General features: G+C 40.8%; 1 protein-coding gene and 1 long non-coding RNA gene across 4 annotated transcripts in view; both read left to right on the top strand.

Annotated features, from left to right (window-relative positions):
- Positions 1 to 21,957, top strand: part of LOC132538904 (uncharacterized) — a 243,266-nt gene that overhangs the window by 202,682 nt on the left and 18,627 nt on the right. The gene's annotated exons all lie outside the window — the stretch shown is intronic.
- NTPCR (nucleoside-triphosphatase, cancer-related) overlaps positions 1 to 21,957 on the top strand; it is a 35,154-nt gene that overhangs the window by 1,236 nt on the left and 11,961 nt on the right. For 2 of the 3 annotated variants that reach the window (XM_060191981.1, XM_016188058.2), the window contains exons 2-3: positions 17,381 to 17,543; positions 18,132 to 18,228. In XM_060191981.1, coding sequence (XP_060047964.1) covers positions 17,381 to 17,543; positions 18,132 to 18,228 — 260 coding nt within the window. The remainder of the gene's footprint in view (positions 1 to 17,380; positions 17,544 to 18,131; positions 18,229 to 21,957) is intronic. The other variant, XM_060191980.1, reaches the window with a different exon arrangement.

The raw sequence follows: 21,957 nt of genomic DNA, 5'->3' as shown, positions 1-21,957 counted from the left end.
ACTGCTCAGCTCTCTGGCTTTTGGTGGTGCTGGAGATTGAACCTGGTACTTCAGAGCTTCAGGTATGACAGTCTTTTGTGGTAACCATTGTGCTGTTTCTCTAGCCTACTAATTCTCAAAGTTAGCTCTGAGTTCAAATATTCATGGTTGTAACTCTCTTGTTCATTTTAATACTGCAGACTTTGGGATTTTATGAACTTTATTTTTTACCTGACAGTGGGAAATCGATGAAGAGGAGGATGGTTTGGAACCAGTTTAATATAAAAAGTTATTTTCTAATATTGCAAGAGGATGGTGTCTTCAGAAAGCTGATATGGCTGCCCTTTATATGAAGCTGAAATGCAGATTACTAAGCAAGTTGACCCCTGGACATCTAAGTGTTTGATAATAGAAGTAGCTTTTTCTTGTGATTGTATTTGCCTGAGTGCTAGAGGTGGGTGGGAAAAGACCACCCAGGCCAGCACTGACACTTCCTCCAGCTTTATTATGACAGTTTTAATGTATACACAGTTGACAAGATTTAAATAATTCTGCAGTTTAGTTTTCTTAAACATGTCCTCAGAACCACCAACTTTCTCTTTTTCCTGTCTTCCTAATGCAGTTATATTGTAATGGTGACGGGCTCAATAGTCAGCTTTTTTTTTTTTTTATTTCAATTTTTAAATGCAGTATTGTAATACAACAAGAATTGATAGTAGGTGACTTGCTAAAACAACATAGGGATGTTACATTAGTATAAGATACTGATTTTTCCTTTTTTTTCCCCCTTAGTTTACAATGAAGAACTCATCCCTCCTCCACTTCCCCAGAGCCTTTTGCTTTTTTTTTTAATTCCCTTTTGTTGACCTTGTTGTTTTATTGTTGTAGTTATTATTGTTGTAGTTATTGTTGTTGGATAGGACTGAAAGAAATGGAGAGAGGGGAATAAAGAGAGGGGGAGAGAAAGATAGACACCTGCAGACCTGCTTCACCACCTGTGAAGTGACCCCCCCCCCCCCGCAAGTGGGGAGCCGGGGCTCCAACTGGGATCCTTATGCAAGTCCTTGTGCTTTACACCACCTGCGCTTAACCCGCTGCTATACCGCTTGACTCTTGTTTTGATGCAGTACACGTTGTACTGTCCATGTTCCACTTTGTTCCTTTCCTCATATATTAAGTCCTGCTTATAAGTGAGATCATTCAGTATTTGTCATTCTCCTTTTGGTTTATCTTGATAAACATGTTATCTTCAAGTTTCATCCAAAGGAAATGACGTCATCATTTTTGACAACTGAGTGTATATATACCACAATTTTTTTAGCCACTCATCTGATATTAGACATCTGGGTTGCTTCCAGGTTCTGGCAGTTACAAATTGTGCTGCTGTGAAAATAGGTATACATAAATCTCTTCTGATAGGTGCTTTTATTTCCTTTGGCTATATCCCCAGGAGAGGAATTTCTGGGTTATAGGATAGGACCATGTCTAGTGTACTGAGAAATCTTCACACTGTTTTCCACAATGGTTGTACCATTTTAGACTCCCACTAGCAGTGCAGAAGTGTACTCACATCCTCTCCATCATTTGTTCTTTCTGTCCTTTTTGACTTATGACATTCTCACAGATGTGACATGGTATCTCATCTTTATTTGCATTTCTCTGTGATAAGTTACTTTGAGCACTTTCTCATATATCTGTTATCTCCCTGGATAACTCTTCCTTGGTGAAATTTTTGTCCATGTCTTAGCCCCATTTTCTTTCCTTTTATTTTCTCTATAATTTTTTATTAGTGATTTAATAATGATTAATAAGATTGTAAGACAATAGGGGTACAATTCCATGTAGTTCCCACCACCAGAGTTCATGTTCCATTCCTTCTTTTGGAAGGTTTCCTATTTTATATCCCTCTCTGGGAGTATAGACCAAAATTCTTTATGGAATGCAGAAGGTGGAAGATCTAGCTTCTGTAGTTTCTTCTCCACTGGACATGGATGTTGGCTTATCCAGTGGACATGGATGTCAATCCATACCACCAGCCTGTTTCTATCTTTCCCTTAGTGGGGTAGGGCTCTTTAGAGGTGAGGTTGTCTGCCCAAGGAAGTCAGGGTAGTGTCATGGTAGTGTCTTCAACTTGGTGGCTGAAAGGTGGTAAGAAATAAAGCAGAACAATTTGTTTAATAAACAGGAACCCATAGGTAAGAATAGAGCCCATTAAACTAGGGGTCTTCATGTTGGAAGAAGCTAGGAAGTCTATTTTAGGTCTGTTCCTAAAATAGGTCTGATTTAATTTTTACCTGAGCCTGATAGCTAGCATTCAGGTGGACTAAAAGTATTGTTTGGGAAGATGGTGTCAGGTTAGAGAATAGGAATAGAAAGCTGGATTAGGGCAGAGAGTAACTCCTAAATACGAAGAAAGTATATAAATACCATTAACTGTAAACCCTATCCACCTGATCTAGGCCCCATGTCTATTCATATTAGCACAGGGCCCATGTCAGTATGTACTCAAAGTCTATGGTCACAGGACCATTCTAGGCTGCACTCATTTCAGGACCACCAGTCTTCCTCAAGTGGCATAATAGGTTGACCCAGCCTGCCTTCAGAGAATAACTAGCCCCATTTTCTAATGGGGTTGGTTGTTTTTTTGGAGCTAAGCTTGCTGAGCTCTTTATGTGTTTTGGTTGTTAGTCTTTTGAGGTATTTTGTGTAAAGATCTTCTCTTCTGCTGTAGGGTGTCTTTCTGTTTTGGTGGTGATAAACTTTGCTGTGTAGAAGCTTTTCAGTTTCATGTAGTCCCTCTGGTATATATTTGCTTTTGTTTTCTTTGCTCTTGGGTTTGAATCCTTGAAGGTGTTTTTGAAGCATAGGTTGTGATGTGGCCAGCCAATGTTTTCTTCTAAATATCTGATAGTTTCTGGCCTAATATCCATGTCTTTGATCCGCTTAGATTTGACTTTTGTGCTTGGTGATAGGTGATGGTTCAGTAACAACTTTCTGCATGTTTTAATCCAATTTTTCCCCCACGCCATTTGTTGAAGAAACTCTCCTTTTGTCACTTAGTGGTTTGGGTTTCTTTGTAAAAAATTAGTTGGCTATGGAAGTGGGGCCTATTTCTGGGTCCTGAATTTTATTTTATTTTTAAAGTTCTTACTTATTTTTTAAATTATTTTTTATTGTCTTTATTGTCTAGAGACAGAAACCAAGAGGATGGGGGAGATAGAAGGGCAGAGAGACACCTGCAGACCTGCTTCAACACTTTCAAAGCTTTTCCCGTACAGGTGGGCTCTCGGGGCTTGAACCTGAGTCCTTGTGCACTGTAGCATGTGTGCTCAACCAGGTGCACCACCACGCGACCCTGGATCCTCAGTTTTATTTCACTGGTCTGTGTGTCTATTTTGGTTCCAGTACCAGGCGATTTTGATTGCAGTAGCTCTGTAATATAGCTTGAGGTCAGGTAATGCAATGCCTCCAGTCATATTCCTTCTAGTATTGATTTTTTAGCCTTTCAATACTGTATTGTTCAATATATCCAGGAGTTTTCTACTGGGCTTTTTAGGGTTTTGTATATATACAATCATATCAGCTGTAAATAGGGACAGTTTAACTTTTTCTCTCCCAGTCTGAGTCCCTTTGATTACTTTCTCTTGTCTGATTGCTATGACTAGGACTTCAAAGGCAATGCTGAATAGTAATGGTGATAATGAGCAGCCCTGTCTTATATCTGATGGAAGAGGAAAATCTTTCAATTTTTCACCATTTAGTATGATGTTGGCTGTTGGTTTGTTGTATATTGATTCAACTAATTTGTGGAATTTCCCATCTATCTTCATTTAAAAAAAAGGTTTTTATTATGAAAGAGTGTTGGAACTTCTCAGAGCCTTTCTCTGCATTTATTAGAATGAACATGTGATTTTTTGGTTTTACATTTGTTGATGTGGTGGATCACATTTATTGATTTATATATATTGAACCAGCCTTATATTCCTGGGATGAAACCTACTTGATCATGGTGCACAATCTTAATGTATTGCTATATGCGATTAGCCAGAATTTTGCTAAATTGTTTATTAAATATGTTCATCAGGGATATTGGTCTGTAGTTTTCTTTTCTTTCTTTTTTCTTTTTCTTGCTTTTTTTTGTTGCATGTCTGTCTGCTTTTGGTATTAGTGTGATATTGGCTTTGTAAAAGGTGTTAGAAAGGGTTTCTATGCCTTTGATATTTTGGAAGAGCTTGAGGAGTAAAGGTAGTAGTTCTTTTTAAAAAATATTTATTTTCCCTTTTGTTGCCCTTGTTTTATTGTTGTTATTATTATTGTTATTGATGTCATTGTAGTTGGATAGGACAGAGAGAAATGGAGAGAGGAGGGGGAAGACAGAGGGGAAGAGAAAGACACCAGCAGACCTGCTTCACCGCTTGTGAAGCGACTCCCCTGAAGGTAGGGAGCCGTGGGGGTTGAACCAGGATCCTTACGTGGGTCCTTGCGCTTTGCACCACATGCGCTTAACCTGGTGCTCCAGTTAGACTCCCCAGTAGTTCTTTTTTAAGGGTTTTGTAGAATTCATTTGTGAAACCATCTGGGCCTGGACTCTTATTGTTGGGGAGGTTTTTGATTACTCTTTCAGTTTCTTTTGCTGTAATTGGTCTGTTCATGTTCTGCATTTCTTCTTGGTTTAGTCTTGAAAGGGTATACTTTTCTAAAAATGTATCCATCTCTTCCATATTTTTTAGTTTCATGGCATATAGTTGTTCATAGAAGTTTTGTATGATGTTTTGAATTTCTGTTGTGTTTGTAGTGATTGATCCTCTTTCATTCATAATGTGACTTCTTTGGGTCTTTTCCTTTTGTTTTTTAATGAGTCTGGTCAAGGGTTAGTCAATTTTGTTTACCCTTTCAAAGAACCAGCTCTTAGCTTCATTGATCCTTTGCATAGTTCTTTTGTTTTCAGTGCTGTTAATTTCTGCCCTAATCTTTGTTATTTCATTCTTTCTGCATGCTGTAGATTTCTTTTGTTCTTTATTTAAAAAAATTATTTATTCCCTTTTGTTGCCCTTGTTTTATTGTTGTAGTTATTATCATTGTTATTGATGTCATTGTTGTTGCAGAGAGAAATGGAGAAAGAAGGGGAAGACAGAGGGGGAGAGAAAGATAGACATCTGCAGACCTGCTTCACCACTTGTGAAGGGACTCCCCTGCAGGTGGGGAGCCAGAGACTCAACCGGGATCCTTACACGGGTCCTTGCACTTTGTGCATGTGCGCTTAAACCACTGTGCTATTTTTCTAACTGTTTCAATTGAGAAGTCAGGTTGCTTCTTTGAGGGTTTTCTTGTTTCTTGATGTGTGCCTGTATGGCTATGAATTTCCCTCTTAGTAGTGTTTTAGCTTTGTCTCATTTCTTATAGCATGTATCTTTATTTTCATTTGTTTCTAAGAACATTTTAATTTCTTCTTTAATTTCCTTTTTTCACCCAATAATTACTGATTAGTGTACTATTGAATTTCCACATTTTGGGCTTTTCTCTAATATTGTTGCTGTTGAGTGATAATTCAACTCAATTTTGGTCTGAGATATGCTTTTGATGCTTCTGAATTTATTGATGTTTGTGATCTGTTTATGAGAATGCCCCATGTGGGTTTGAGAAAAGAGAATAAAATGTATATTCCACTTTTTTGGAGATGAAGAGCTCTTGCAGGCCTAATCTTTATTTCTTCATTTAATTCTTTTGTATCATTATTGATTTTTTTTTTTGCCTGTTTGATCTTAAGAGAGTGAAGAATTCCAATCTCCAAATGTTATTGTATTGCTGTTGATGTACTACTTAAAGTGTTCTACATAATTAAATAGTTGTTTTACATAATTTACTACCTCTTCATTTGGAGCATAGATGTTAATTATTGTGTCTGTTTCTTCCTTTTACTATTTTAATTATTTTCATTATCCATTGCATCAGATATATGGCTGTCCCAGCTTTTTTTGAAATCTACTTGTATGATAGTTTTCTATCCTTCACTTTGAACCTATTTTTGTGTTGATGGGTTAAGTGGGTCTCGTGCAGGCAGTGTTATGTTTCTTGATTGACATTCCAACTCTGTTCCTTTTGATGGGTGAATTCATCCCATTAACGTTCAGTGAAATTACAGTTTTGAGATATTTCAGTGCTATTGGTTTGAGCTGTTCTTGGCTGTGTGTGTGTGTGTGTGTGTGTGTGTCTGCTTTTATATGAGCTCCTTTATAACTTCTAGCAGACATGGTTTAGTTGTAATTGATTTGTTCCGTTCTTTTTCTGAGGATGTCTTAATTCCTTCATCCAATTTGAATGAAAGTCTGGCAGGATAGAGTATTCTTTTCTCATTTAGCATTCTGTAGATATCTTTCTATTCCCTCCTTGCTTTTAGGGTATTTGTTATGAAATTTGTGGGTAACCTTATGGGTTTACCTCTGTATGTTACTCGTTTTTCTCTCACTACGTAATTTTTCTTTATCTTTGATCTTTTGCCATTTTAATTATATCTTGGCTTTTACACCTCTGGATTGATTCTGTTTGGTATCTTCTGAGATGCTTATATCTTTATATACTTCCAGTTATTCAGTTGGGGGAAGTTCTCTTACTATTTCCTCCAGAATGTGTTCTTTCCCCATTTGTTTTCTCCGTCTGACATACCAATGATTTGTACTAGTTTTTCAGGGTCTACTTCAGACATTTGGTTATCTTAGGTTTATTGATTTTTTTTCCCTGGGTTTTTATCCTGATTTGCTGGAATGGGTTTCTTCTGTCTCTTTATCATGTTTGGTGTCAACACCTACCTGGTTACACAGACTTCCAGAGGTGAGTGAGTGACCATGTGTAGCAGAGGTGCTGTGTACATAAATATATTGGCCTGAAGCAGCTACACATTTCCAGAAGTGTTCAGCTGGGCATGTGGAGCAGCACTGAGTCTGGGGGGATTCAGAGTAGACCCTCAAGTGGTCAGTGGTATGGGGACAACATGGATCAAGAGTGGCCCCCTTGTTTCCAAACAGAGAATTTGAGTTGCTGTGGTTGCTGGAGGGTGGGGCAGCTGATTTAATGGGGGTTAAAGGGTAAAAAAGTAGAGCATGAGCTAACTGGGCAGAGCTCAGGGACTGGTGGCTGAGTGCAAAAAGGTGTCACCACAGTGGAAGCTTTTGTGTTGTTTATAGGTCTCAATTTCTCTCAGAGAAACAACTGTATGCTGGGGCCAGGGATCAAGCTGACAGTACCACACTGTAAATCCTGTGGAAAGCTTTAGATGACCTGGATTCTCCATAAGCTCCTCTTGATGAATGGTACAGGGGTTGGAGGCCAGGGACAGGAGGATATCAAAACAATGGAAGCCCTGGCTTAGCTTTACAAAGTCAGATTTGCCCCAAATTGCAAGGGGGGAGGGGTTGCTAGGGCGGGACCTGAGGCTGCCACACAGCAGCAATGGCTTATTTGACCAGCACTGGCTTCACTCTGCTTCTGGCACACAGGGGCTGAGGGCAGGGCATGAGGCTACAGCACAGCAATGGCATCCTTGGTGGACACAGGATTGTCCCTGGTTATTGCACATGGGCTGGGGGCTGGGTGCAGGGCTACTGCACAACAATGGAACCCTTGATGGGGACCCTGCTTAGGGTGCACAGTGGCTGGGAGTGGGGTACAAGGCTACTGCAGAGTAATGGAATGTTTGACAGGTGCCAGGTTTGTCCCTGATTATGGTGCGCAGAGGTTGGGGGTGAGGTACAAGTCTACCACCTGGAAGTAAGCCCTGACTGGGGCTTCTGTGCTAGAGTAGGAATGAAAGTCCTGAAACCAGGAAACCAGGCTTCTCCCCTTGGTTGGCTGGTAGTCCAGTGTTGTTAAAATTTGGATGCTCTAGCTGGCCGGGCTAGCTTCACGGGCGGGTAACAGAGACGACCAGACACACGGCTGGGCAGGGAAGCTGTATTTCTTTATTCAAGAACAATGATTCATAAACTAACCCAAACTAATCACCAAACAGAACTCTGCTGCCTCTTTGCCCCGCGACGGCGCCAAGCACACTCTGGAACTCTGGAACTCTGGAACCCTCTCGGGGTTCCTTGGGACAGGGCCAAGCGGGCCCGTGAAAACTAGCAGGACTGATCCAATTTTCTTGGCAGGGGGAGAGCTAGAACAACCCAATGTAAAGCATACAACAATTCCCCCTTTTCTTTTTAACTAAATGACTACAGTATCAAGGGTGTGGGGTGAACAGAAACCTATATTGTACAGGCATTTTTAAAAAAAGAAACTGGCACAAACATGGAGAAACATGTAAGCAAGTAACAAGAACCAGTGTGCTGCCAAGGGAAGGCCTGAGGGGGCCATTTCTTGCCTCTGTGGGCAGAACTTTATCAGCTTAAAAAAAAACATTTCTTACCTCTGGGGGCGTACTTGCCTCGACAGGCATTTGCATGGGGGTGGGGAACGGCCTAGAGTCCCAAAGGCAGCTGGCTGCAATTTACTTACTATGAAACAAAACTTGTTATTAGAATAACCACAGCACAATCTAACTTTTCTAATAGAGAAGGAATTTGAGACTTTTACATATCAACAACATCTTTTTAACCTTTCGTTACACCCATTCAAGATGGAGACACACCCTAGGTGTGTGCAGGAAAGGAAACCTCAGGCATGAGAATAATTAGCATAGCCATTGTGTAATCTACCATTTCTAATAGAGAAGGTAATGGAGAGTTTTACATATCAACAAGTCTATTTAACCTTTTGTTTAGACCAACTTAGTTAAAATATATTGATTGTTAACTAATTTTTACCTCAGACTTTAAATGTAAGTTAATTTTATCTTTATGAGAATTACGTTGAAAACCTTTTCCATTTAACTTTCACTAGTAAGAATTTAGCCTTAAAGTTACTGTTTACCAAACTTTAAACATACACATAAACATGGTCATTAATGCACAAGGAGAGAAACCTTTGTTACGAAGACATGTCATTTCAAACACGAATTTAGATATGTACTGTCTTAGTTGTTAGGGGGGTGCGTTGTCCAGTGGTGGTCTCTTGGGCAGCGTCACTTCTAGGAATTGCAGGTTGCGATCTCTGTACAAATCTCTGCGTACTCCAGCTTGTCTGCCTTCAGACCGGACCGGCAGCTGGAGATCTCGTGTGCCCAGTTTCAGCAGGGAGCCCAGGGGTCCGGGAGGTCCAGGATCGTTCCAGAATTCATAGCACGAGGGCGGGCGGGCCAGCCTTGTAGAAGGCACGGGCTGAGGTGCCCAGGGGTGGCGGCCATGATAGGCCACCGCGGCCCTGCCCCATGGCCCTGCCATGTCTGCTTCCCTGTTCGCAGTGGCCGAGCAGCGTGGAGGGATCACGTGTCCAGTGCCCTGCACCACGCGGTGGAGAGCCGGTTCCTGTGGGCTGGCCTGCGTGCTGGCATTGGGCTCCTGTGTGGTGGCATCGGGCTCCTGCGTGTTGGCATCGGGCTCCAGCGTGTTGGCATCGGGCTCTAGCGTGTTGGCATCGGGCTCATGTGTGGTGGCATCTGCCTCCTGCGGGCTGCGGGGCTGCGGGTGCAGTGCGTGGGGTTGTCTGGGCACAGCCGGCTGGCTGGCTGTTCCACCAGGTGGAAAAGGCAGCTCCGCACCTCGCCTCTTGCCCGCTGGCTCTTCCCGACTCATCTGGCTTTTTGAGTGCGCCCGAGCGCGTGGAAACCACAGAGTGGTCCAGAGATAAATGTTCCAGAAACAGCAAAACAGTCTCGTGAAGAAAGAGCAGAGGCCTTTGGAGATCTCTTCACAAGCAGAAGGGAAGGCCATAGTACATAGGTAGCCAAATTGTCTTCACTTATCTGAGAGATGCACAGGTCAGGTCCACATGGGCGCCATTTGTTGTTAAAATTCGGTGGTTCTAGCTGGCTGGGCTAGCTTCACGGGCGGGTAACAGAGACGACCAGACACACGGCTGGGCAGGGAAGCTGTATTTCTTTATTCAAGAACAACGATTCATAAACTAACCCAAACTAATCACCAAACAGAACTCTGCTGCCTCTTTGCCCCGCGACGGCGCCAAGCACACTCTGGAACTCTGGAACTCTGGAACCCTCTCGGGGTTCCTTGGGGCGGGGCCAAGCGGGCCCACGAAAACTAGCAGGACTGATCCAATTTTCTTGGCAGGGGGAGAGCTAGAACAACCCAATGTAAAGCATACAACAGTCCAGGTTTGAACTTAAAGGTGTTGATTCCTGGCAGGGCCAGAGAATCAGTGAGTGTGCTATGGGCCGGGGGAAGGGACACACACACACACACACACACACACACACACACACACACACACACACACACACACACACACGTAGGTATTCTGGGCAATATTTTCAAGGCTGGAGAGCCACAGGGCTAGAGCAGTGCAGCCCAGAGGGCTTGGAGGTTCCTGATAACAATTAAAACTCCTGGTGAAGCTTGATTGGTTTGAATTTGCGAAGAGTCAAAGCATTTGCCTGTGCTTGCTATAGCCCTTTGTTCTTTGTGTAAAGCCACCCTGAGCCTGTGAGGGAGGGATCCATATCTTCAAATATTTCTTGTCTCCTGTCTTGAGGTCTTAGTCATTCTTTTCCTTGCCTTTGGACTTTTTGTGCCTAAAGGATTATTGCCGTATTTGTTAGTTCCTGCAAACCCTATAGTTGCAATTTTTGTTGCCTCAGTTTGACAAAGCACAGTCCTGGAGCTGCTTGGTTATCCCCATCTTGTTCCTTCTAGTAGTCAGTTTTTACAGCATTATGAGCAAGTAAAATCTAATTAGAAGATCTATGTAGTGATTTATATATACTTTTTTTTTTTTTTTTAAACCAGAACACTGCTCAGCTCTGGTTTATAGTGGTGAGGGGATGTTGAATCTGGGACCTCTGACCCTCAGGCATGTGAGTCTCTTTACATAACCACTATGTTACCAACCTATGGGCATTGACTGGTCAATCCATACTCCCAGCCTGTCTCTCTCTCTCTCCCTGGTGGGCGGGGCTCTGGGGAAGCGGGGCTCCAGGACATATTGGTGGGGTCCTCTGCCCAGAGAAGTCCAGTTGGCATCACAGTAGCATCTGGAACCTGGTGGCTGAAAGAAGAGTTAACATATAAAGCCAAAAAAATTGTTGACAATCATGAGCCTAAAGGCTGGAATAGTGCAGTTGAAGATTTGGGGGTGTCTGTTTTGTAGATAGTTTTTAGTTATATTTTAAAGGGCCCATGACTATACTAATGTTTTTTTTTTTTTTTTTTTCTTGAGCCTGACATCTGATATGCAGGTGGACCCAAGTTATTGTCTGGCAGATGATGTCATGGCTGGAAAAAGGACCAGAAAGCTGGATCAGGGAAGAGAGTAGCTTCCTAATATGGGAAAGGTATATAAATATTGTTGACTGTAAACCCCGTCTATTTGATCTTATCTGGGGCCCAAATTCAGCTTAGAAGCGTATGTGACCTCTGCATCCTTGTAGGTCTGAGCTCACATTCTGTGGTCAGGAGTAGGAACATTCCGAATTGCACCAATTTCAGGACCCATCTTCCTCAGGTGGAAGGTAGAGTATGTTGTCCAGTCCAGCCTCCCTTCAGAGGATGGAATATTCTCTACCATTGTTGATTCATGTTGAGGGCAAGGTCCTATGGGGGCCCACAGAGGGGTCTATTGTGTTGTTCCTTATAGAGATGACCAATAACAATGGAGAGAGGAATTTATTCGAGGTCTTGGCCCATCTTGTCTGTTTGGAAATCTCAGGACTCCCTGACTAGGGCCCTAGCTGATGGGGTGGCCTGATAGTGACTAAAGAGTCATCATTAAAGTATGCCAGTCTATTATCCTTACTCAGCTTTTGTAGTTCTTACTTTGAAAAAGTTAGCTTTGGAGTGACTGAGGGATGTCTTAATAGAAAGTAGGTGAGGGTATGTAAGTCTAAGTAGACACTATTTCATTAGGAACTTTATGGTGTCTTTTTAGGTCTTTCTACTTGCTTGCTGCATATGCTGACTCACTGCAGAGTATTGTGCACTTTTGCTTTTAGGTATACATTTTGCCCTAATTTATGGATACATGTGAACATATGCTCTATATAATGGGACCTGGTCTATATCTAGGTTTTGGGACTTTGTTAGGAAGTGAACCATCTGAAATGGAATTAGAGAATCCTGTGCAAGGAGAGGTCTCACAAGAGTAATGAGGCTTGAAGGGTTGACATTCCATGCCTGGTTTTTCTGGACACAGTATTTGTTGTGTTCATTAGGTTGAGATCAGCAGATGCAATATCATTTGGTTTGAATTGGGAGACGCATGTAGGATAGTAAGCCCCACCCTAGAGGTTCCAGGACTGGGGTTAGGGTTACATGAATTGTTTATATTTTTAAAATATATATGTTTTCTTTTTTATTTTCCCTTTTGTTGCCCTTGTTTTATCGTTGTTGTTATTGATATCATAGGATATCAATAGGACAGAGAGAAATGGAGAGAGGAGGGGAAGACAGAGAGTGAGAGAGAAAGATAGACACCAGCAGACCTGCGTAATCATTTGTGAAGCGACTCCCCTGCAGGTGAGGAGCCAGGGGATCCTTACTCCGGTCCTTGCGCTTCATGCCACGTGCCCTTAACCCACAGCGTTACCGCCTAACTCCCCATATATTTTATTTTAATGCGAGGGATAGAGACACCAAAGTACTGCTCAACTTTGGTTTATGGTGATACTGAGGCTTGGACGTAGGATTTTGAAGCCTCAGGCTTGAGAATCTTACATAGCCATTTCCCCAGCCCATGAGTACTTTATAGGTATTTGTAGATAGTTGATATCTATCACTCAGCTTGTCAGATGTGTGATATGCAAATTTCTTCTCCCAATGCTCAACTGACTGTTGTCCTTATGGGATTTTCTTTCCATTTGTAGAAACCTTTCAATTTGACATAGTCCCATTTATTAATCTTGCTTTTGTTTCACTTGTTTATGGGGTTGAGCCACCAAATATGTCTTTGATGTTCTTGTCCCAGAGTATCTTACCAATGTTATTTATTTATTTACTTATTTATTTATTTTTCCTCCAGAGTTATCACTGGGGTTCGGTGCCTGTACTATAAATCCACTGCTTCTGGAGGCCATTTTTCCCATTTTGTTGCCTTTTTTGTTTTCGGGGTCTCTCTCTGGCGGGGTGATCTCCAGGGGAAAGGCAACGGACTGGTTCTTTCTCGCTCACAACAGGGGTGACACGAAGTAAAAGACACCAGGGAGCTCCTCAGTGTGTTAACTCAGAACTCAGAACTCGGAACTCGTTTATTAGCAAGGTGGACATGAGTTAAATAGAAAAACAAATGAAGGGAATATTACTGAAATATGTCAGAAATTACAGGTTTCTTATCGGTCGGCATGCCCCTAAGGTAGGGGGCTGGTATGACAGGAATTGTTGAGATACAAGACAGTTATTCTCCCTGATGCAAGCAACTTAATTATCCAAAGGTATTTGAGAGAAGCATAGGGGTTAAACCTGTAGGGTGAGACAGAGAGAAGATGGATATCAAAAAGCCATATAATTTGGAATTTCTCTTGTCTGAGGTCTGAGGTGTGCGATGAAATGTGTGATAAGGTGTGTTGTTCTGTGATCAGAAGGTGACTTTGAATAAGTGAATCTGCAGCCATGTGACCTGCAGTTAATGGAGGGAAGTACTGGGGTTTCTATGGGCCTGAGAGTCAAGAAGGAAAGAACTAAGTCTGAATTTTCCCCCCTTATGCTCGCCTCGGTTGAGAGAGACTTACCAAGAGGTTATCTTCTCAGACCTCCATCCAAGGACGGGGGTGATTCTCCCTAAGCTCTATCAGGCTTACACATAGTCCCAACATGTTGTAGTTGTTATGGCTGTTGTTGTTGTTGGATAGGACAGAGAGAAATTGAGAGAGGAGGGGAAGACAGAGAGGGAGAGAGAAGATAGACACCTGCAGACCTGCTTCACCACTTGAAAAGCAACCCTCCTGCTGGTGGGTTGCTGGGTGCTCATACCGGGATCCTTAAGCTGGTCCTTGCGCTTTGTGCCATGTGCGCTTAACTCACTGCACACATGACACCACCAAGCCCCCACCCCTTTTTTTATTTTGTCACTTTTTTATTTTGTCACAGTGTTATCACTGAGGTTCAGTCCCTGCAAATGGTGGAGCAAGCTCCAAATCTCTCTCTTTCTCTCTTTTCTCTACATTTGCCTACAAACTATTATTTCTTTTTCTTGTCTCTATCATAATTTAAAAACAACAACAAAAAGGGAAAACAATAAGCAGAACTGTAGATGTACTGCACCAGAGTAGAAGACTCTGGGGTGTGTGTGGGGTGGGGGGCAGGGGGAGTTCAGTTCCTGGATCATGATGGCAGAGGAGGACCTAGTGGAAGTTATATTGTTATGTGGAAATGTTATGCATATAGAAACTATTGTATTTCCCTGTCGATTGTAAATCATTAATTCCCCAATAAAGAAATTAAAAAAGGTAGCCAGGATCAATGTATTAGTTGTTAATTTTTTTTCTTATTATCTTTATTTATTGGATAGAGACAGCCAGAAATTGAGAGAGAAAGGAGAGATAGAGAGGGAGAGAAACAGAGAGACACCTGCAGCACTGCTTCACCACTTGTGAAGCTTCCCCCATGCAGGTGGGGACAGGGGGCTTGAATCCGGGTCCTTGCACACTGTAACATGTGTGCTCAACCAGGTGTGCCACCGCCTGCCCCCTCTAGTTGTTTGTTTTTTGTCTGTTAAGTTCATGTCATCTTTTATTTTACTTAGAGTCACTATTTCCTTGCTGAGGTCCTTTTGACACTTTTTTCTATAGTAGCTTACATACTTCACTGAAAACTTAATGAATAATATTGTGCATGTTTGTTGTTTCTTAAAATACTTTCCTTCCCTTATTATTTTCACATACTGTGGTTTGTTTTCCATGTTAATAAATATAAGTAAGTAAACAGTATTCTCTTTGAAGGATGTTTGGTATTCCTGTGATACATGTGTCATTATATGCCATAATCTAATAGTCCCTTTCTGGTGTGAATCTAAATTATCTTTAAGATTGCAAAACATGCTAATGTGAACATCTTAGTGTGTTGTGGGAATAGTCATGACAACATATTTTCTCTTTTTCTGTGCAAAAATGCGTCATGACTTTTCTGATAACCCAAAATTTTATTTGCTTCTGTGTTGTTGCCAGTTTTCTTTCATTCTTTTTTTAAATTGAGTATGTAATGCTAGCCATAGAAATGTTGTATGCTGAAGAAAAAAGACTCAGAAAAATACTCTCTTACATATCTGCTGATGCCACTTGTCTTCATCAAACAAATTCTTCAGTGACTCTTTTAAAGTAGAGCTGAGAATAGAACCCAATGTAACTTGCTTTGTAGCCATAGTGAGCATGTGGCTCTAGCCCTCTTAAGTTGCTGTTCGTGTTTATAGAGGCCATATGCCACTGTTCATCAGTATGAAGTTGAGAGGAGAGATATGTTAAGAATCTTGAGCTCCCTCAGATAGTGCTCTACTTCACAATGTGTGTGACCCAGGTTTGGGTCAGACTCTCAATGTATTGAAGAAGCTTTGGTGTTGTAGTTTTCTTCCTTCTCTCTGTATATGTCTATCTTTATCTGAAAGAAAAAAAGGGGCAGGGGAGGGAGGTTCTTAGAGAACCATGATGACTATGGGAGCAACCTTAAAAATAATATACTGATGAATGTTTTTTCACTTTTTGAGTAATGATGATACCTCTAGCTTAAAATCTAGATGGGAACAAGGTTCATAAGAAAGAAAAAATAATAATCCATGTATCTTGATAGTTGAAATTTTAGTTTAAACTGCTACTTTAACATATGCATAACAAGTTTTACTTTCTAGGTGATAAAGTTAACCACCCAACAACGACAGTGAACCTAGGAAAAATAGAAGCTTGTCTTACAGAATGCAAATTTCACTTGAGACTGTTGAGTGAAAACCAAACAGTTGGCTCTAGGATTGTGTTTGTGACAAAAGTAATAGTGCTTCAGAATTTTTAAACTTTAATAAGCCATTAATATGTACATATATATTCTCATCCATAAACACACCACCACCACCACCACCAGCACCACCACCAGGGTTATTGGTGGGGCAATACTAGCACAATGTCTGTACCTCTCCCATTTTTCCTGTTGTGTAACTAATTGGCGGGAGATGGTATTAGCCTGATAGAACTTGCAAGTGGCCAGAAGTTGGGCCTTCTGTGCCTGAGTTTGTGCTGTGACTGGATGCTGGGGGCGTAAGTGGTGCCGAGGAGCTACTGGCACAGGATTCGAGAGATTCCCCATGGAAAGATGGCATGGAGGATGGCTCTTTTCCTGGTATTTGGACACACTTAAATTTTAACCTTGCTAGTTACCTTTCTCATGATCTGGCCAACTCTTACTCCTGATTTCCCGACACCTTCTCAAGGACACGGTGACCCCAGCTAGGCTTCCTAGGACCTGCAAGACCACAGCTGACTAAAACAGTGAAAACTGGGGCTGAGCTCCTGGTAACTGACTCACGTATTTTCTGGCATAGCATGTTCTCAATCCCAGCTGATAACTGCTTATTTTGCAGTACCTAGATATTTGTACTTTACCCTTGTATCACTCTAATAAAGCCTAGAATGTGTTTAAACACATTCTCAGCTGCCCCGCAGTCAGTTCCTTATGTGCCACACAGCAGCAAAAGTCCTTTTTTCTTAGTTACAACATTTCCCCTTTTTCTTTGATAGAGAATGAGAGACAGAAAGCAGAGAGGCAGAGAGATGAACATTTATAGCACCCCCTCCCTACAGGTGGCCACTAGAGACTTGAACCCAGGTCCTTGTATATAGTAAGAAGTGTGGTGGTGAGGCTGGGTGGTGGTGCACCAGGTTAAGCTCACATAGTACTATTTGCTGGGGCCTGCACAAGGACCTGGGTTCAAGCCCCAGCTCCTGCCTGTGGCAGGGATGCTTCACAAGCGGTGAAGCAGGTATATAGGTGCCTATCTTTTTCTCCCCCTTCCCCTCTCAATTTCTCTCTGTCCTATCGAATAAACTGGAAGAGAAAGAGAGGGAGAGGGAGAGAGAGAGATGGCCTCCAGGAGCAGTCGATTCATAGTGTCTGCACCCAGTCCCAGCAATAACTCTGGAGATAGAAAGAAGAAATGTGGTGGTATGTGGTGCCAAGTGCTCCCTCACCGAGCTCCAACCATAAATATTTTTATCCTTGCTTAAAGAAGTCCTAACACTGGGCACAATAAAAATTAAAGTGAAGTAAATATTCATAAAATCATTTGCAGCCCCTTTCTCCCCTACCATAATTGCCCATGCATGCAGGTAGCATGGGGATGGTTCAGTGATTCCTTAATAGGTGTTTTCTTTTTTTCTTAGGAGTTGGAAAAACAACATTGATCCAGAAAGCTAGTGAGGCTTTAAAGTCTTCTGGTGCTCCAGTTGATGGATTTTATACAGAAGAAGTCAGACAAGGAGGAAGAAGAATAGGATTCGATATTGTCACCTTATCTGGCATGAGGGGACCTTTATCTAGAGTTGGGTACTGATACTTCCTTTCTATGGTGTTCTATTCTCCTTCTTGGGTCTTTACAAGTTTCTCAAATAAGTAAAATAAAAATTAAAAATTTCATTAAAGTGTGGAGGTACCAGGGGATAATTTACCCATGAGAGCTAACTAACAATTTACTCTGTGCAAGGATCTGTGTTAATGCCACCAGTCACCAAATGGGAGCACCATGCATAGAAGGAGCTTCACTGTCCATGAAACAGTGCTCTGGTGTTCCTATTCCTCCTCTTCTTTCTCTCTCCCTTTCTCTCCCTCCCTCCCTCTGTCTCTTTGCCCTCTTTCCCTCTCTTTGTCCCTCCCTCCTCTTCACTGCCTTTCACTGTTTACCTTAGAAAAAGAAAAAAAAAAAACTGACCTCCAGATAGGAAGCAGATAGGAAGCCCCAGTAAGATGTCACTGTGTAATCTGTAGCCCTTTTCTCAAACTACTTGTCAAAGGCATGTGGTGCACTAGCTTCCTGGAGCTTCCCACCAACGTAATTTCCCTGCCCATTATTGGTGTATACAGGTGTAGTACCCCTGCTCTCAGAAGAGAATATTCAAAACAACTGTTTTCATATAGGTCAGTGCCTCTGCCTGGAAAACGTGAATGCCGAGTTGGGCAGTATGTGGTGGATTTGATGTCCTTCGAGCAGTTGGCACTTCCTGTCCTGAGGAATGTGAGTATTTATTTTTGTTTTCCTGCAGGGCAGAGGGCATCATGGGGGTCCACTGCTCTAGGCCAGTGTTTTCATACAAAGAAAGAGGGGAAGGGAGAGAGAGAGAGAGAGAGAGAGAGAGAGAGAGAGAGATAGAGAGAGAGAGACACCATAGCAACAAAGCTTTCTCCAGTGTGGTGGGGGCCTGACTTGAACCTGGGTCTTCTCGTGCATGGAAAAGTAGATACACTATCTAGGTGAACTATGTACCTCTCAGTCTGCTTCTTGACACCATCTGTTCTGAATGAGTTGTGGGCATTACTGACCTGAGGAGCAGAGTAGCTCTTGGTTTTAAAGAGAGTCGGTTTTGTATTTTGCATTTTAAAAAGTCTTCAAGTGATTGAGTTTTAGTAAGGCTATGCAAATAGTTTGCTATCACTCTGTTAAGTAATTTTTTGTCACATAAATTTACATATTTAAAACATTTATACTGGAAAAGTTCCATTGCCCTGCTATCTAGGATTCCCTAGATAAGTTTTTCCTCAGTTCTTTTCTTGTTTATATATTTGCCCTCTTTACAAAGCACAATAAACAAACATTTAGAAAGGGAAGAGGTAAGTATATGAAGATAATGGTAAGTACCTAATGATTATGTCACAATATATATGTTATTTTTGTAGATACTTTTATTTATTTATAGCTCACCTATTGCAAAATTCACATATTTAAAATGTAAAATTTTCCTCATATATTACTAGAATTGTACAATGGCCACAGTCTAATTTTGTCATACCTAAAAGAAATCCTGTATGAAAAAAATAGTCATTCTCCATTTCTTTGTTTCGCCAGCCCTTAGTAACCACTAACCTACTTTTTGTCTGAAGGTTTAACTTTTTATTAAAAGAAGAAAAAAGCAATCACACTGTATATGATCTTTTATGACTACCTTATTTCAGTTAACATAATATTTATTTACATTGTTTGCCCATATTATAAAATGCATCAGTATCTTTTATGACTCACTAATATTCCATTATAAGACACTTCACATTTTTAAAAATCTGTTCATCAGTTGACATTTACTAAAGTTTCTACTTTTTGGCTATTATGAATGCTGCTCTGAACATTCATGTGCAAGTTTTTTTTTTATTCATTTATTTTATTCTTTTATTGCCACTAAGGCACAGTGCCTATAAAGTGAATTTACCACTCCCAGCAGCCTTTTATCTATTTTATATTATTTGATAGTAAAGATAGAAACTGAAATGGAGTGGGGGATAGACAGGGAAAGAGAAAGATAGGTATTTCCAGATTTGCTTCACAGTTACTAAAACTTTCTCCCTGCAGGTGGGGAGCAGGGCAAACCCAATTTCTCATCATGTTTGCTTATCATAATAAAAATACACTTAATGAAGTAATGTGAGAGAAGTGAGAGGTACAAATTGACAAGAATGTGGTGAGGAAGGAAACCAATTACACTGTTGATAAGAATGTAAACTGAGGCAGTCGGGCTGTAGTGCAGTGGGTTAAGCACACATGGTGCAAGTGCAAGGACCGGCTGAAGGATCCCGGTTCAAGCCCCGGCTCCCCACCTGCAGGGGCATCACTTCACAGATGGTGAAGCAGGTCTGTAGGTGTCTTTCACTCCCCCTCTCTGTCTTCCCCTCCTCTCTCCATTTCTCTCTGTCCTATCTAACAACAACGACATCAATAACAACAATAATAACTACAACAACAATAAAAACCAAGGGCAACAAAAGAAAAATAAATAAATATAAAAAAATTATAAAAAAAGAATGTAAATTGGTCCAGTTCCTGAGAGATTTAACAAAATATTAAGATAGACCAACATAGCAAGTTTTTGTGAAGACCTCTATTTTAAATGTTTTTTCACTAGAATAGAGATGTTACATGGTGATTTTACATATAATTTTTTGAGAAATCACTTGACCCTTTTCCAGGCCAACTTATACTGACCAACAATGGATGAAGGTTTCAACACTTGCCAAAATGTCTGTCTTCTTAAACTTCATCCATTCTAGTGCAAATAAATACAAGTAGTGTCAGTGAAGCAACATTGTGGTTTTGATTTGTATTTCCCTAATGTCTGGGAATATCAAACATCTTTTCATGTGCTTATTGGTTATTTTTTTTGCAGTGTTTCTTCCTCTTCTATTGTTTGGAGGAATTTTAAAGTATTGTATTAACTTCCCTTTGAATATTTGGCAAAATGTGTAAATGGGCCTTTTTTATGAGAAACTTTTAAATTAAATAATAATTTCTTTAATTATTATTTTTAATTTTTTATATCTATTTATTGGATAGAGACAGCCAGAAATCGAGAGGGAAAGGGGTGATAGTGAGAGAGACAGAGAGACACCTGCAGCCCTGCTTTACCACTCGCAAAGCTTCCCCCCTGCAGGTGGGGACTGGGGGCTCGAACCCAGGCCTTTGCACACTGACATGGGCACTTAACCAGGTTTGCCACCACTGACCCCTATATTAATTTCTTTACTTGTTCAAGCTTTGCTATTTTTGTTATTTCTTGTTTAGTTGTTTGTAGCAATATGTCTTTGGTAATTTATCCATTTAATCTGTTACTTAATTTGTTGATAGATTGTTTATATATTTTAATTTCTGAGTTATTTTTCCTTTTTTTCATTTCTTATTTAAATTATTTAATTTTCTTCTCTTTTTTCTTACCAGTCTAGTAAAGATTTCATCAATTTCGTTAATCATTTTAAAGAACCGACTTTAAACCTTGTTGATGATATATTGTGTTTTTTATTTCACTCATCAAATATTTATTAGGTCCTGGGTATGCAGTCATGTACAATATAGATGTGGAAAATCTGTACTAGACTATAAGTCTAGTGGGACATGTAAAAATTACATGAATAAATGTATATTTGCCATAAATGCTGTGAATGAAAAAACTGAAGATACTACAGCAAAGTAGAAGAAAACAAGTTTAGGTCAGGTGACAGGAAGGAGGTTTGAGCAGGTGGCATTTCTGCTGAAATGCAAACATTAAAAAAGTTCTATGGGAATCAGGCGGTAGTGCAGCAGGTTAAACAGAGGTGGTGCAAAGCTCAAGGACCCGTGTAAGGATCCGGGTTCCAGCCCCTGGCTCCCCACCTGCAGGGGAGTTGCTTCATAAGCAGTGAAGCAGGTCTGTAGGTGTCTGTCTTTCTCTCCCCCTCTCTGTCTTTCCCTCCTCTTTCCATTTCTCTCTGTCCTATTCAACGACATCAGTAACAACAACAATAATAGCTACAACAATAAAACAACAAGGGCAACAAAAGGAAATAAAAAATAAATATTAAAAATTCTTAAAAAAAAAAAAAGAAAAGTTCTATGTCGTTGAGTTTTTGAATGTTTATATGTAGGGGATCAGATTCTTGGGAAACTGCGAGGAAGAAATAAACATTTCCGTCCCAGAGCCCTGCATCAAAAGGAGATAAGAAAGTAAAGCTAGTGAGAGACAGGGAGACAGCATAATGGTAATGTAAAAGACTTTCATGCCTGAGGCTCTGAGGTCCCAGGTTCCATCCTCAGCTCTTCTATAAACTAGAAATGAGCAGTATTCTGGCCTCTCTATATCTCTCTTTCATTAATAAATAAATTAAAAAATATATAAAAAAGGTAAGGTTGACACTATATATGTATGATACAAGAATTTTGTAGACCATATCCTATTAAAGAATATGTGTTTTGTTAGATTTATTATAGATTTATTACTTTGGCTTA

This window comes from Erinaceus europaeus, chromosome 6 (genome assembly GCF_950295315.1).
Source record: "Erinaceus europaeus chromosome 6, mEriEur2.1, whole genome shotgun sequence".
NCBI classification, from domain to species: domain Eukaryota; kingdom Metazoa; phylum Chordata; class Mammalia; order Eulipotyphla; family Erinaceidae; genus Erinaceus; species Erinaceus europaeus.
Note: the sequence above shows the minus strand (reverse complement) of the source record. Positions and strands in the feature narration are given on the sequence as shown.